This window comes from Halichoerus grypus, chromosome 8, assembly GCF_964656455.1.
Source record: "Halichoerus grypus chromosome 8, mHalGry1.hap1.1, whole genome shotgun sequence".
NCBI lineage: Eukaryota > Metazoa > Chordata > Mammalia > Carnivora > Phocidae > Halichoerus > Halichoerus grypus.
This window is the reverse complement of record NC_135719.1, coordinates 141,472,263-141,487,463: the sequence shown is the minus strand read 5'-3', so window position 1 is coordinate 141,487,463 and position 15,201 is coordinate 141,472,263. Positions and strand designations below refer to the sequence as shown.

The window sequence follows — 15,201 nt, the reverse complement described above, 5'->3', positions numbered from 1 at the left end:
CGTGACAGTGACCGCCCGCTCACTCCTCGATCTGTCTCTCCTTGGCCAGGCGCCGACATCAACACGCAGGCCAGTGACAACGCGTCCGCCCTCTACGAGGCTTGCAAGAATGAGCACGAGGATGTGGTGGAGTTTCTGCTCTCGCAAGGCGCCGATGCCAACAAGGCCAACAAGGATGGCATGCTCCCGCTGCACATCGCCTCCAAGAAGGGCAACTACAGGTCAGCCCGGGCCCTGCCACCGTGCTCCGTGGCTCCCCGCTGCTGGAGCGGGGGCTGCAAGTGTCCCGCCCACGGGACTCGGGAGGCCCAGGAGGGGTCGGGGTGGAGGGCACCTTCCAGGTAGAGAGGAGGGGACTCTCCAGCAGTTGGCAAGCTAGAGCGCGTTACATTATCAACTTACTTCATCCTCCTGACTACTGTTAACAAGCCTTTTACCAGATCTCTGGAGGTGGATCCTATTATCTACATTTCTTCAAACGAGGAAGCTAAGACACAGAGAGGTTGAGTGACTTGCCCAAGGTCACACATCTCGTAGATGGCAAGAGCTCAGCGGCTACAAATGTCCCATCTACAGGCATTGCACTCGGGGGGCCAGATATGAGTCTGGACTCGTGCCTATTCTGTTGGGGATGCAAAGATAACCTCTCAGGCAATTAGGAAGCAGGCAGAGGCTGCAGAGACTAATACGGATAGTACCAACGATACAATAACATAAAGAGTGCCAAGGATCATAGCTAGCCTTTCCTGAGCACTTACTATGTGCTGGGCACTTTGAGCAAAACAAGAGAAGCTTAAGTTCTCAGGGGGCGATCTGGTGGGCAGGACACACACACACACACACACGCACACGCACACACACACATGATCGCATAACGTAATGAAAGAGCATGAAGGCTGAGCTCCATGGCAGTCCTGGAGGAGAGCGACTGGCAGGGGCTGGAGGCAGAGCTGTGCTAGACTTGGCTCGTACCAGCTCGCGGGAGCCAACTGTTCACAAGGGCAGCCTGAACTCGGCCACAGTGAGAGCATTTACACCACGGAAATTGGTGAATGCAACATTTCAGGGCCCCCTTTGCCCCCTGAGGAGCCAGCGGTTAAACATGCATCAGCACCACGGCCAGCTGATGGGCTCAGGGGAGGCTCCCCGAGGAGGGCAGAACCCCAGCTGCTCTTAAAGGGTGACAGGGCTCCGTGATACCCACTCGACCCGTGTTTTCCAAACTTTGACCATTCACACACCTCCTTCCTGATGGTAGGCATCTATAACTCTCACTGTTGAGTATATTTTCTTTTGAAGACACGTTTATTTAAAATGAACTTGTTTTCAAAAGGAAACATTCATCACACTATTAAATCACTGAAATTGCCAATTCACAATTAATAAAGAAAACATGGCACATAAAATTCCATCAAGGGCACCCCAGATGACACACTTTGGGCAACACGGCCTGCCATCAGGCAGAAAGAAGAGAGAAGAACACAGATTGTGCACGTTGAGGGGTGTCGGCTGTGTTTGAGAAGGCAGAGGGAAATGGGGATGAGAGTGACATCCCGGGGAGTGGAATGGAGACAAAGAGACAGACCCCCGAAGCCCCAGGCTCCATATACATGGCCAACCAAAGATGCCCCCCACCCCCCGCGGATATATGCACGGAGGAGACCCCTCCTTCCCTGAACCCCAGAGCAGGCTGCAAGGCACACGGACCTGGGTTTGCATTCCTGCTGAAGCCATCGGTCACGTTGCTTAACCCTTCTGAGCCTCAGTTTCCTCTTCTGTAAAATGGGGGACAGTTACACCTGCTTTATGGGGTTGTTGTTAGGACTAGTGAGGTGGATACGGAATGGAGGTAAAGCACCCCACAGAATTCCGGGCACAGGTACCCCGCAGGTCGGCGCTCACGCTCTCCTAGGTAGGAAGAGCACGTTCCAACGTTTTTCAGTTCAGCCAGTAGAGGGAAGAAAGCACCAAGTCAGGCGGTGGTGACGGGCAAGATGGGTGCTTTCTCTTCGGCCCCAGAAAGACCCAGCATCAGTCAACAAACATGGTTTATCTCAAGCATGACCCTGAGGGAGAGATCCAAAGAATGAAGGAGACGGCCCTTGGAAGTCTCCAGGCCCAGTGGATCCTCACACTTGCCTGTGCGCAGCACCATCTCTCTGGGCTATTTGCTAAATGACACATCCCAGAAACACTAAAACAGAACCTCCAGGAGGGAGGGGGCCTAAGCCTCTACCTTGGAAAAGCTCCCCGAGCCAACCAACCAGATACAGCCCATCCACACCCTTAGGGGAATCATTGATCTAATACAAGCCCTGATTTTGCAGAGGAAGGAAATGGGAAGCGGCTTACCACAGAGTGGCATCCTTCCATCACACCCGGATGCCTCAAGTGGACCCCGATGTTGGCAGTCTGGCCCCAGCTGGAGGGGCAGCTGAAGGAGCACTAGGTGTGCCTAAGGATGACCAGGGAGCAAGGCTGGTCCCCTCTGGAACCACCTTATGAACATCTTGTGTTCCCCCAATCTGCTTTGGATTCATGACTCTCAAAGTGATTTCCCTGGTCATTCCCCCTCCGTTCCCAGGCCCCATTTCCCTCTACTCCCCAAGACTGAGAGGGGCCAGGCCACTTTTGAGGGCTGCCCAACAAAGGATTGAAGCTGGGTTCCCAGCAACTTCTGCCACCTGGCAGCGTCCACAGCCAGGCAAGCCCTGGGCCCTTCACTCCTCAGACATGTGGCATTAATGGCCCTCTCCACGTCAACCTCCCGTAGACTGCTCGGGGACTTGATGTGACATTCCATAGGCATTCTGCACTCAGCCACCTGCCAAAACACCCTGCCCGTCTATAGCGTGGAAAGTTGCACTCTGGGTTCACCAGATGGTGCCATCTCTACAGCGCCTTTAACCAGAGGTTGTGACATTCGGGTATGGCTGAGAGAGGAGCCCACAGGACACCGAAGTCACCTCCAAGGCACGTGTTACCTTGTACTTCACTTCCAGTTTAGCAAAGGCACCTTATGAGATTAAAACTCAACACCACACATAGATTTATTGAGAAACGGTTTGTGTTGGACAAGACCAGATGCCCCACACATCCTTTAACCTGAATTTAGAGAAACAGCAAGAAAGCCAAGTCTCAGCCTTGGCTACACGCTGGAAGCCGCCCAGGGCTCTAAAACCCCTGATGTCTGGGCCTCACTCATCCTCAGAGACTCTGATGTAAGCAGTCTGGGCTGGGGCTGGGGCTTCAGGGTTTCTAAAACCTGCCCAGATGATTTCACCCACAGCCCGATAGAGAACCAGGATCTTAGAGTCTATTTTGTGGCTGGCATATAACGGAGCCTGGCCTTTTGGGCCCCGCTTCTGATGCCCTTGTTTTTAACCATTCTTTCTCTTTTACTTCTAATTTAAATTACCTTTGCAAGCCACTTAACACTTTTTTGGGGAGGCCTCCCTGGAACAGCCCTGAGCTGGGTCTGTTCTGGTCTCGGGGCTTGGGCTGGTAGGCGTGGCCCTTCACTGGGGAAGGGAGAGAGGGGAGCAGGGAACCCGGCCTCCCAGACACCAAGGGTTCGACTGGGCAGTGGGCACCTTTGTTCTTCTTCATGAGGTACATTTTGAGCCCTGTGGGCCCAGGACCTGCCAGTGGGAGAAGTAGGGAGTCTCCAGCCCTTCTCGTGGGGTACCCCCCTCCTCCAGCCCTGAGTCCCACAACATGGGCTGGGGGAAAGAAGTGATGATTTGTGGCAGGACGGCCGACACGGCCACTCCCTGGGGCCGGTGGGGTGGGGCAGCACGGAAAGGCCTTGCCCTGGGCCCTCTGGACACCTACATCCTGCCCTGGCTTTGTCATCCACCTCCAATCTGACCTCACTCTCTTCCCCACCCCATGCTCGGGCCTCAGTTTCACCCCCTGTAAAATGGGAGGCCTGCACGGGCTGCTCTCCAGACCCTGTCCTACAGGGCACATTTACTTTCAGATTGGCAGAGTCCTACAGAGGGGCACAAATGAGATGATTTTCCTGCGTTAGCAAGAGGATGCTTCTGGGACCATAGGCAGCGTCCAGTCATGTTCCCACATTCCTGTCACTTTCCCCTGGTTGGGCAGGGGATCGCTGGAGGCCAGCTGTGACCTGCCAGGGCTACCAGCCCCATTTGGCCGGCGGCCCCAGGACGGTCTCTGTCACTGTTCTTTCCCGGGCTCGGGCCTGCCACGGCTGTTAGGGAGCATTTGTTGGCGATGGCTGTGGTCCAGGGTGAGGCCCCAGCCCTGCCTTTGACCAGCACCTCTACAGAGTGAGGTCAGGCCTCCTGTGCCGGCACAAATAGAAATTAGGAGGCAATTAGCCCCCCTGGGTGTGTGAATTTCCTTTTGAGGTTTTAGAGGCAGATTTTAGGCAAACAGAGCGTCACTAACAATAATAAGACTTTCCACTGAGATCCTAGCAGGAGGTCACTGGCATAAGATTTCCAGGAAGCCGCGAAGCCAGCATGCCAGAGAGGCGTGGGAACAGGCCTGGTGGCACCTGCTTGCCCCACCACAGCCACCTCCTTGGAGCCCACATGGGGCCGCGAGGTCACCTGTCAGCAAGGACTGGAAGGATTAGGGTCTGGAATCATGTCAGTGGCAGGAGCTTGTTCTTTCTTGTGGGAGGGGGCTGAGGAAGAGAGCAAAGACAAGGGGTCAAGAGCCCCTGGAATTGAGCCCCCAGAGTTGCTGAGTACCTTTGATGAGTTGCTGTCTCTCTCGGAGTCACATCTGTTAAAAGGAAGGCCACAAAGCTGCTTTGGCTACTCCACAGGGCTGCAGTGAAGGTAAAATGGGGCAGGCAAGTCAAAGCGTCGTGATGCAAAACCCTGACTGCTACAAAGACGTAGGGCAGTGATTGAGAGTGTGGCCTGGGGAATCAGACTGCCGAGGTTCAAATCCTGGCCCCATCACTTACTGGCTGTGTGTCCTCGTGCAAGTCACATACCGTCTCTGGGCTTCAGGTTTCCTTATCTGTAAACGAGGACAGTACAAGTCCTACCTCATAGGGTTACTGGGAGGATATAATAGATTGATGTAGATTAAGTGCCAAGAGCAGGACCTGATGCAGCAGAAGCGAATAGAACCAGGGTTCCCAGGAATCTCCAGCCTCAGCAATGGCTGATCAACCCTCTCCAGGCCACAGGCAAGGCGGGGAGCCTGGGGGAGGCTCGAGTCAGCCTTCAGGGAAAGAGGCGTTGAGACTCACAGGAGAGGGGAGGGGACTTCGTGGTCACCGAGGGCTGACTGGGGCCTAGAGCAGGAGTGGTTGGGGCCAGATACATTCGTCCCCTCCTATCCCTTGGGACTTGACAGCTCCACAGAGATGTAGGACGGCTCAGCCCTGGAGTAGGAGCAGGGTACATTCCTTGGTTTTCCTCTCCCGACATGTGGCCTGGACACATGCCTCCACCTCTCTGAGCCTTGATCTTTCTCATCTGCAAAATGGGAATGATGAGACATACTTGATGGGCTGTTGAAAAGATTAAACCAAAACGTGTTTGTAAATCCTTTAGAGGTCTCCTGGCACATGGTGAGCTCTCAGCTATGACTGTCGCTGCCCCCCGCCCACCCCTACCCCACCTAGGAAGGGCGGGTGCCAAACCTCTAGCTCCAAACATCACCATGGGCATTAGGTGCCTCCTGCATCTGGCTTGTGGGCCTTCCGGTCAATTCCCTCAGATCACTGAGCTGGGAACGGGGAACACTCCTTAGCCTGAAATGAGTCTTGAAACCACAGTCCAGTCGGGCTAGGACTTTGGAGGCCACGGGTTCTGAGTCTGAAGGCCAGCTCCACCCCTTACCGGCTATGTGACTTTGGAAAGGTGGTTGAAGCTCTCTGAGCCTCAGTCTTCCTGATCTGTAAAGTGGGGGATAGCAGCGACCCCTCCTCCCCAAGGCGGGCCTGGTGAGCATGGCTGGCTCCCCCGCGCCCCCTGCCGGTGGGCCCGTGCCTCCGCACACGGTAGTCCTGAGCGGCCCGGCCCGGGCCCTCAGCGCCCCCTGCCGGCGGGGCCGCCCCGTGACCCGCGCTTGCCCGCCCCGCCCGCAGGATCGTGCAGATGCTGCTGCCGGTGACCAGCCGCACGCGCGTGCGCCGTAGCGGCATCAGCCCGCTGCACCTGGCCGCCGAGCGCAACCACGACGGCGTGCTCGAGGCGCTGCTGGGCGCGCGCTTCGACGTGAACGCGCCGCTGGCGCCCGAGCGCGCGCGCCTCTACGAGGACCGCCGCAGCTCGGCGCTCTACTTCGCCGTGGTCAACAACAACGTGTACGCCACCGAGCTGCTGCTGCTCGCCGGCGCCGACCCCAACCGCGACCTCATCAGCCCCCTGCTCGTGGCCATCCGCCACGGCTGCCTGCGCACCATGCAGCTGCTGCTGGACCACGGCGCCGACATCGACGCCTACATCGCCACGCACCCCACCGCCTTCCCCGCCACCATCATGTTCGCCATGAAGTACCTGTCGCTGCTCAAGTTCCTCATGGACCTCGGCTGCGACGGCGAGCCCTGCTTCTCGTGCCTGTACGGCAACGGCCCGCACCCGCCCGCCCCGCCGCGCTCCAACCGCTTCAGCGACACGCCCGCCACCGACAAGGAGCCCGCCGTGGTCCAGGTAGGCGGGGGCGCGCCTGGCGGGCGGCGTGGTTCGCGCGCCCAGCGCGCGCTGGTGTGGACGGGTGGCTGATGCCCTCCCGCGGCCGAGTGGCTGCACTCTGGGGGCAGTGGAAGCCCGTGGCTTTAGAGGCCCCAGAACTGAGTGGTTCGCGGGAACCGTTACATTCTTTTTTTTATTGGCTCCTCGGTCTTGGGGATTGCTGGGGAATGTGTAAAACTGAGGCGTCCATCACTCGCAGCAAACCTACACCTGGCATATGATGTTGCATGACCAGGATGGGGATGGACGTGAGGGCGGATTGGCCAAGGTCAGATGAGGGGCAGGGTGGCCCGGAGGCAGGACCTGTCCGTGGTGATGACCTAACAAGTCAGAAGTATAATGGCTAATGGGAATCATTTATGGGCCACTTGCTGTGTGCCAAGAAGTTTACGTTCATATATTACCTTAATTCTCATTTAAAAACAAAACAAAACAAAACAAAAAAACCCTCCAGTTGTCATATTCCCATTTTCTAGACCAGGAAGTGGAGGCTTAGAGAGGTGATGGCCAAGCAGCCCACCTCCAGTTTTCGGGTGGATGTTGTTGATGAGGGGGAGTGGGTCTGTGGAGGTGGATCCTGCCAGGAGTGCGCCCCGTGTCTGTCCTCGGATCCCTCTGCTGCCCTCCCCAGCCTCGGGTTCCCGGACAGACGTGCTCGCTGAGGCGCTGCCTTTGGTCCTGGGAGCCCCAGCCCCAATGCGTGATCTCTTCCAGTTCTGCGAGATCCTGTCTGCCCCAGAGGTGAGCCGCTGGGCAGGGCCCATCATCGACGTCCTCCTGGACTACGTGGGCAACGTGCAGCTCTGCTCGCGGCTGAAGGAACACATCGACAGCTTCGAGGACTGGGCTGTCATCAAGGAGAAGGCAGGTAGGGGCTGTCGCTGCGGCTACTGGCTGGTCACCCTGTCTGGTTCAGGCCCAGGACTCGGGGCATGTGACTGCTACTAACATTTGATGAGCACCTACTGAGTGCAGAGCTCTGTGCGCAGGTCACATACAGTGTCTCCATGCCTCTGTTCTGTAAATGAGAAGACCCACCCTCCGAGAGATGATGGCACCTGAGCCAAGGTCTCACGGCTAGTTAGTGGCAAAGTGGGGATTCAAACCTAGGTCTAACCAACCCCGGAGTCTCGCCGCCAGATCTTTCCAGGATGCTTTAAACGGTTCCAGCTCGCTGAGGAGTATTGGGACTTTTGCAGTACATTGCCCATGTTTGTAGGTCACTGAGAGGTAGTGTGGCAGGGTAGAGGAGAGATGGTGGTCTCAGGCATTTCAAACTGCAAAGTACATACAAAGCATCTGGGCATTTTGTTAAAAATGCAGATTCTGACTCGGCAGGCCAGGCGCAGGGCCTGAGAGTCTGCATTTCAGCACGCTCCCAGGTGGTGCCCATGCTGCTGGCCCCCAGACCACACACGGGGAGCAGTACTGGTCTGGGAGGCAGGGCTCTGGAGCCAGGGGCTTGCTGGGTGACCATCCACGGGCCTCAGCATCCCCAACTGAACCGAGAAGGTTGGGCAGGCTCCTTGTCTAGCCCCCTCCATCCTGCCAGCATGAGGTGTTTGTAGGTGGGTGTGCCCGGCGCTGTGGACGGGGCGGCCTGGCTAAGTCAGGCTGAGAACCCCTCTTGGGCATGATGGAGCCCACCTGGGCAGGTGGTGTCAGAAGTAGTCAAACTGGGTGCTGCCGCTGGTACTGAGAAATAGGCATCTGCCCAGAGGAATCCCATTTGCCCCAGGGCTTTCTCACACTCTCAGGGGCACAGACCCGTCTCTGGCCAAGTGTTTGTCAATCACAGAGCAGAGAGGCTGACCCGCAGCAAGTTTCTATTATGTCCCCAGATGAGACTGCGCTGCCCTGTTGCCTGTCCACTGACTGTCCAGGTGCCCTGGACCCCAGTGCCCCAGCTCTGACTTGCCACCTTCTTCCTTGATCCCCGAGCCCTGTGGGACCCAGATCTACTGTAGGATTTTTCATTCGCACAAATGCCTAGGAAGCATTTGAATTGGACCCTTGATAAAGGTATCAGGGCAGTGATGGGGGAGGGTGGTGGTGACTTGCCCACTCCCTGGGGCTCAGCGCGAGAGGCTCGATGAACATTCACTGTGTTCATGAATAACTGCTTGCTATCCCCGTGACCCTTAGCCACTAGAGGACCCTGGAGCGGTCCATGCTTAGATGTGGGCCCTGCCCCTCGCTGTCCCCTTCTGCCCCCCTAGAGGACAATCCCTCCTGAGATCTAGTCCCAGGGAAAAACACGCAGACCCCTTTGGTGTGCTATAAACATTTACTAATGGAACAAAATAGTTCTTACCCAATACCTATGTTGCTGACTTTAAAGACCACACCGCATCTGCAGAACACAGTCCACAGGCTTTTTCATCTCATGCTGGGACGTGGACCTCATTACTCCGGGACAGTGGGCTCCAAGAGGTGGCAGGTCTCCCAGAACTCACCCAGGCCACCAGCCCAGCCCCCGTGGGCCTGTGTCCTCTGCTCACCAGTGGCGTTTGGCCTTCCTCCCCACAAGTTGTCTTCTCTCGGCCGAGAAAGGGGCTGAGGTTTCCCGATGGGAGGCTCTGTCCAAAGCGAGACCAAGGAGCCAGAAATGCAGCCACCTGCCATTACCTCCACATTCCCTCCGCACCCCAATACCCCTGCATCGCCACGGCCCCCTTGGCGTGGCACTGCTGCTTCGCCCCTGCCTCCCTTCTTCACCTGGCAAATCCCTACCTGCCCGCCTGTCAGGACCCTGCTCAGATGGCACCATCTGGTATGGAAGCCTTCCCCGAAGTCCTGGGCAGGCCCCTCTGCATCTCCGGCCCGAACACAGGGCCATGCCACGAAGGGGTCAGCATGTGTTTGTTGAATGAATGAATGGCATGCTCTGATTCAATGAACACCGTCCCCGTGCCAGACCCTGGGCCCAGGGCTGAAATAAATTGCCCTCTTACTAGACACATCAATCCCTGTTCCTACCACACCCCTTCGCCCTCAGCTGAGAACACTCTACTGTATGAGGTATCCCAGGAGGGCTCCTCGGGGGGAGGCAGCCAAGTGGGATCTTAGGACGTGTGGGGAGGTGTCCCCCATCCCGGCCCGCACCCTAGCCTCTCTGCACCACCAGAGCTCAGGGCTGAATTCCATTCATGGGGGCACTTCACAGGTGGAACTCTCTGACCCCTCTGCTAAGGCTGTGCTGGGGGTCCGGGCTGTGTATATAGAGGAAGGAGCACAAGACGAGGGGGATGGCAGCTCTGGTTCCGGGTGCGGTCCTCGCTACATCCTCACCTGTGAAATGGGTTTGTACCTGCCCCAGCTACTTCCTTGGGCTGCGCCTATCAATGAGGGGCGACAAGGGGGAAGCTACTTTGTCAAATCTTTTCAGTTGGCAGGGGCTGGGGTTACAGAGCTCCCCCTCTTTTTAAAAAAAAATAGGCTACATGCTTAGCGTGGAGCCCAATGTGGGTCTTGAACTCACGATCCTGAGATCAAGACCTGAGCCGAGATGAAGAGTTGGACACTTGGAGCGCCTGGGGGACTCAGTCGGTTAAGCGTCTGCCTTCGGCTCAGGTCATGATCCCAGGGTCCTGGGATCGAGTCCCGCATGGGGCTCCCTGCTCAGCGGGAAGCCTGCTTCCCCCTCTCCCTGCTGCTCCCCCCTGCTTGTGCTCTCTCTCTTTCAAATAAATAAATAAATAATCTTTAAAAAAAAAGAAAAGAGTCAGGCACTTAACTCCCGGAGCCACCCAGGCGCCCTTCAACACCCCGCGCCTCTCTGGCTACATCGACTAGGTGTCTCCTAGCGGCTCGCGGTCACAGATGCAAACTCTGTGCTGGTTGCGAGCAGCACGGCAGCAGTTCTCTTTTCTCTCCTTTCCCCAGAACTTCCCAGACCTCTGGCTCACCTGTGCCGGCTGCGCGTGAGAAAGGCCGTGGGGAAGCACCGCATCAAGCTCCTGGACGACCTGCCGCTCCCCGGCAGGCTGATCAGGTACCTGAAGTACGAGAGCACCCAGTAACCGAGGCTGCGAGGAGGAGCGGCTCCTCAGACTGTTTCACTAAAGCCTCTGGACGGAGGCGGCGGCCCCAAGCCCCAGGGGAGGGGACCTGGTGGTAGACAGAGGCTGTGGGCTGCCGGCCGCTCAGCTGGGGCAGCTCCCGCCTCCTTGCCAGGTCTCTGGGCCCGAGCTTTGCCCGGACCAGAGAACAGAATGTGTCAAGTAGAAGAAACACCGTGTTTGTTTTCAAACTGCTGAGTAGACCCTGGACCTTCTCTGCCATTGGGAATGGTGGAGCCTCCATCCCTGGGCCTGGGAGGGGGGCGCAGGGCAGAACTTGGGGTGGCCTGGGGGAAGGTGGGGGCCAGCAGGGAAGCCCCGGCCCCAACGCTGGGCTGTGGCTGGAGCACTTTCAGGGATGAGTCTGCCTTTCCAAGACAACCTCGCTGCGGGGCTGTCCCCGTCCCCTCCCCCTTTGCTCCGCAAAACTCTCCACTTGACTTCTGAGCTTTCTTCTCGGAGGTGTGGTCTGGTGGGGGTGGCTGGGAGGCCCACCTTAAGTACAATAAATGTTGCAGAGATGACACCTGGCCCAGCGAAGTCCCTCTTTCCCCCCCGCCCCCAGGGCCCAGGGTCCTCAGCACTGCTCCTGGAGGAAGTGGGTGTGGGGCAAGTGCTGGGACAGGGCGCACAGACCCCTAGATGTATCCCCTTTGGGCTTCTGAGAGCCAGAGCGGAGCTGGCGGCCCAAGGAGAGGGGCAGCTTCCTGCCCTGTGAGCAGAGCGGTCTGGGTTGGTTTCTCTCTCCTGCTTCAATCACCATGGAAACGGGAGCTCCATCACAAACAGGGCTCGGTGTCTACAAGTCTCCTGACACCTGGGATTGCCTTGCACACACATGTTTCCTGGCAGTCTGTCTTCACATCCTGCCCACCCCTATTTTGCTACAGAAGTTGAGATACTAGGGAGGAGAAGAACTGTAAATGCTGGCCACCTGAGCCACGGCGCTGAAGCGGTGGCTGCCGTCAACCCCTGCAAAGGTACCAAACGGGGGGCACGAGGCCCTGTCCCCCCCGCTGCCTCCGTGGGTCCTCGTGTGGCTCTGCGGGGCTTCAGGCGGGTGTGGTCATGGCACCTTCTTGGGTGCTGAGGCCAGCTTGCCCTGTTGCCACGATGCTGCAGTGGAAAGCGTGATGAAAGCCACGGGAGTCCAGGCCAGTCTGCGGTGACACCTAACGGAGCAGGTGACCTTGCCTGGAGCCGGCACCCGCCCCGCCCCAGAATCCGGAAGTGTCTTAAGTGTGGTCAAATGTCATTTCTGGGTTTGGCAAAATGAGCAGCTGGGCGGTGGGGGAGCACAGCTTTGAGGTCCAGCTCTGCCCTTGCCTTGCTCCTCTGGGACCTCAGATTCCCCATCGTTGTGGTCCCCAGCGTCCTTGCCGACTCCTCCATACTGGCTCTCCGTGGAACCAGTAAGACCCAGTGTCTTCCTGAAGAGGAAAATTCTGCCAAGCAGCACTTTCCAGCCACAGGTCAGAGGGGACTCAGCCACATCTTGCGCACTCCTTCATGGTCCTGATGGGAAGACAGGCCCAAAGAGGGGAGGGGACCTGCCCCGGCACACATAGCAAATCCCTGAGGTTTTAACCCAACAGTGCCTCACCAGGGTCCCCTATGGCCTTGCTGCAAGAGATCCTAAAGAAATCCCCACGGAAACCTGCATCCTCTCACACTGGAGATGTTCTGCCGACAGCCCCTGGGGGAAATGGCCAGAGAGGGCTCAGTGCATAGTCAGGGGAAAACCCTGACCGAAAATTGCCTTTGCCCATCTGGCAGCCAGAGGGAGAGCCTTTAATCTCAGATGGGGGGTCGGCAGTCCTCCGTGATGAGCCAGAGCAGAAAGATGTTTGGGTGCATTTAGGATGGAGCTGGGTATCTGGCAAACTATTGCATTTCTCAGGTCCCCTATACATCCTAAGGAGTCCTAACAGGCAGTGGCCAGGGACACTGGGCCGGGTGGGGACTGCGGTCTGAGGGAGGTGCCCCCCTGGAGGAGGGGAGGTTGAGAAGGCAGGTGGGGGGGCAGCCACAGGTGTTCAGCCTGTGCGGTTAGCATTGGTACCACAGGCTGTAGGAGGTGGGGTACCTGGGGCTGGGAGGCATCAGCACCGCCCTGCGTTCTCAGGGTACTGATGCTCGTCCATACTGGGCCACAGGCACTGGTCAGGGCCCCTCCTCCTCCCCAAGCGTCTTGCCCAACCTTGGCCTTCTCAGGTCCTGGCAGCCCCCACCTCCCCACAACCCAGAAGCTGAAGGGTTAATGCTTGGCCAGCGAGGGGGGTGGGGGCGGCGCCGTTCCCAAGGGCCTGTTCTGATTGGTCGGTGCTCAGGCTGGGCTGGTGGTTACGTTTCTTGACCACCACTGCTCCCCAGAGGACTTTAGAGCCATGAGCCTCTGCAGAAACCCCCTCCCCCACCCCCAAACTTTGGCTCCAGAGGTGTCTCAACAGCGTCACCAAACACTCAAAATCCTGAAAGTGGTTCCATTTCATTTCGCGGGCAAGAGCACGTGCGAGCTAGTGCTGGGGATCTGAGGTAGGGGGTGAGTTCCCGTGTTTCCCTTTGAGCCAGCGCCACTCACGACTCACTTGTCCGTCAGCAGAGTCATCTGCTGTTACCACAGCTGCTTTTTTTTTTTTTTTAACCACAGCTTTCCTAGATGTGTTTTTCCCCACTTTGTTTCTGCATGGGGAGTCGGTGCGGTGTGCTTCTGTCTAGCTGCTTCCTAGCAAAGGTTTCTGCTTGCAGAGGAAGCCTCCCTGCATTTGAATTCATGTATCACTGGGTGTCCCCTGGGAAAGGAGCCCAAGAGGAGCTGCGGGGGGGGGGGGGGGGCGGGGGGGCAGAGCATGGTGCGCTGGGGCAGCACTCTGAGAAAACACGCCCCCCTGGAGCTCGGCTCCTCCAGGGAGTACAGTTAGGTGGCCCGGATAACCAGGAGAGGCGACTTTTGGTTGGCGCAGCTCTCCCTCGGGTGTGTCGTAGCACCTTATTATGCCAGGTGTGCTCTTCATCATCCCCACGACAACCTGTGCAGGTCTATTTTCAACCACATTTTTCTGATGAGGACATTTTGGCACAGAGAAGTTAAGTAACTTGCCCAAGGTCACACAGCTGGTAGATGGCAAAGCCTGGATTGGAGCTTTTAACACCCTCCTGTACAGTGGGGGAGGGGCTGAGCCTCATTGGAATGGATCTGGAAGGGTCTTCCTGATGTGCAGGGGGAGAGAAGGGGACATGCAGGGCAGACCAGAGCAGCCCGGGGTGAGGGTCCTGAGGCCCTATCCTGGGTGCTAGATAATTACTCTGAACAACCCTGCTGGTGTCACATGGTTTCCGTGCCTTTCAAGTCCTCCAAGACCAGAAGCCTTAAACTACCAGAAATCCACCAGCTTCCCAGTGAGCAAGCTGCCCTCCCGTGGAGATGCTCCACTCCTCAGGAATCCTAGAGTAAAAACAGGCAGGAAGGAGAAGAACCCTTAATCACTAATCCTGGAGCCTTGGGTTAGGAAGGATTCTGAGGGCGTATCTGGCCCCCGAAGGAGACAGTCTGCGACTAGTTGAAGAACTGGTAGGTGCAACTGTTTGCTATTGCTGACCTAGTCCCCCACTTTACAGAGGGGGAAACCAAGGCGCAGAGGGAGATTAACTTTCCAACATCATGCTAATTAGGGCACAGTAGCCCCCAGCCAGGGCTGGCCCTGCACCAGTCCCAGCTGCGAGAACGGGGCTTCGATGGAATGAGCAGCTCGATGCCCCCAGCAAGTCCGTGTGCCCTCAGCCTTGGAGCCACGTCCGCACGCGGCAGGGCGAATCCCGCGCCAGGATGGAGGTGCATGCCTCTCCAACGGCTGTGGCAACTGGACACCATGAGGGCAAACCCCAGGGGCCAATCCCTGCCACCAGCACCCCCCCGCCCCCCGTGCATTGTCACAGACAGAGGCCCTCATCATTCCATTGTGTGCCAGGCACTGCACCAGGCCCAGGAAGAGGGCCATCGGCAGGTCACCCAGGAATCTGACTTCGCTAGAGATTTTTTTTTTCCGGCTTGTCCACAAGGAGCCAAGCTCCAGTTTGTCCTGATTTTCCCTCTGACCAGGCTCGGGCAGGACTGCCTTGGCCCAGCCTCTGCTCTGAGGCCATAATCAGAATGGAAGGCACAGCAGAGGGGGACCATTCTCGCCCTGCCCCTCACCCTGCAGGTGGGGCAAGGAGGCCCCAGGAGGAAGGGTCCAGCACCACATCCCATCGTGGAGCCAGGACTGGTACTCCCCTGGTACTGGCCTCCCTATTCTCTGGAGCACTTCGGACCGTCTGGAGATCCAGGCCTCCCCCATCCTCTGCTCTCGGACACAGGCAAGCAGAGCATCCTTCCCCGGTGACTCCTCTCACCCCCCCTTCCTTTGAATTGAGCTGCTGGCCCGCAATTCTTAGCTTGGGGACCATTCAAC

The 15,201-nt window shown here is 57.6% G+C and overlaps 1 protein-coding gene across 14 annotated transcripts in view; it reads left to right on the top strand.

Moving 5' to 3' along the window:
• ASB2 (ankyrin repeat and SOCS box containing 2) overlaps window positions 1-11,274 on the top strand; it is a 43,119-nt gene extending 31,845 nt beyond the window's left edge. For all 14 annotated transcript variants that reach the window (XM_036071877.2, XM_078054144.1, XM_036071876.2 and 11 more), the window contains 4 exons: window positions 50-221; window positions 6,083-6,647; window positions 7,404-7,557; window positions 10,575-11,274. In XM_036071877.2, the coding sequence (XP_035927770.2) occupies window positions 50-221; window positions 6,083-6,647; window positions 7,404-7,557; window positions 10,575-10,711 (1,028 nt within the window). In that variant the 3' untranslated portion in view covers window positions 10,712-11,274. The remainder of the gene's footprint in view (window positions 1-49; window positions 222-6,082; window positions 6,648-7,403; window positions 7,558-10,574) is intronic.
• Window positions 11,275-15,201: the final 3,927 nt, after the last annotated feature.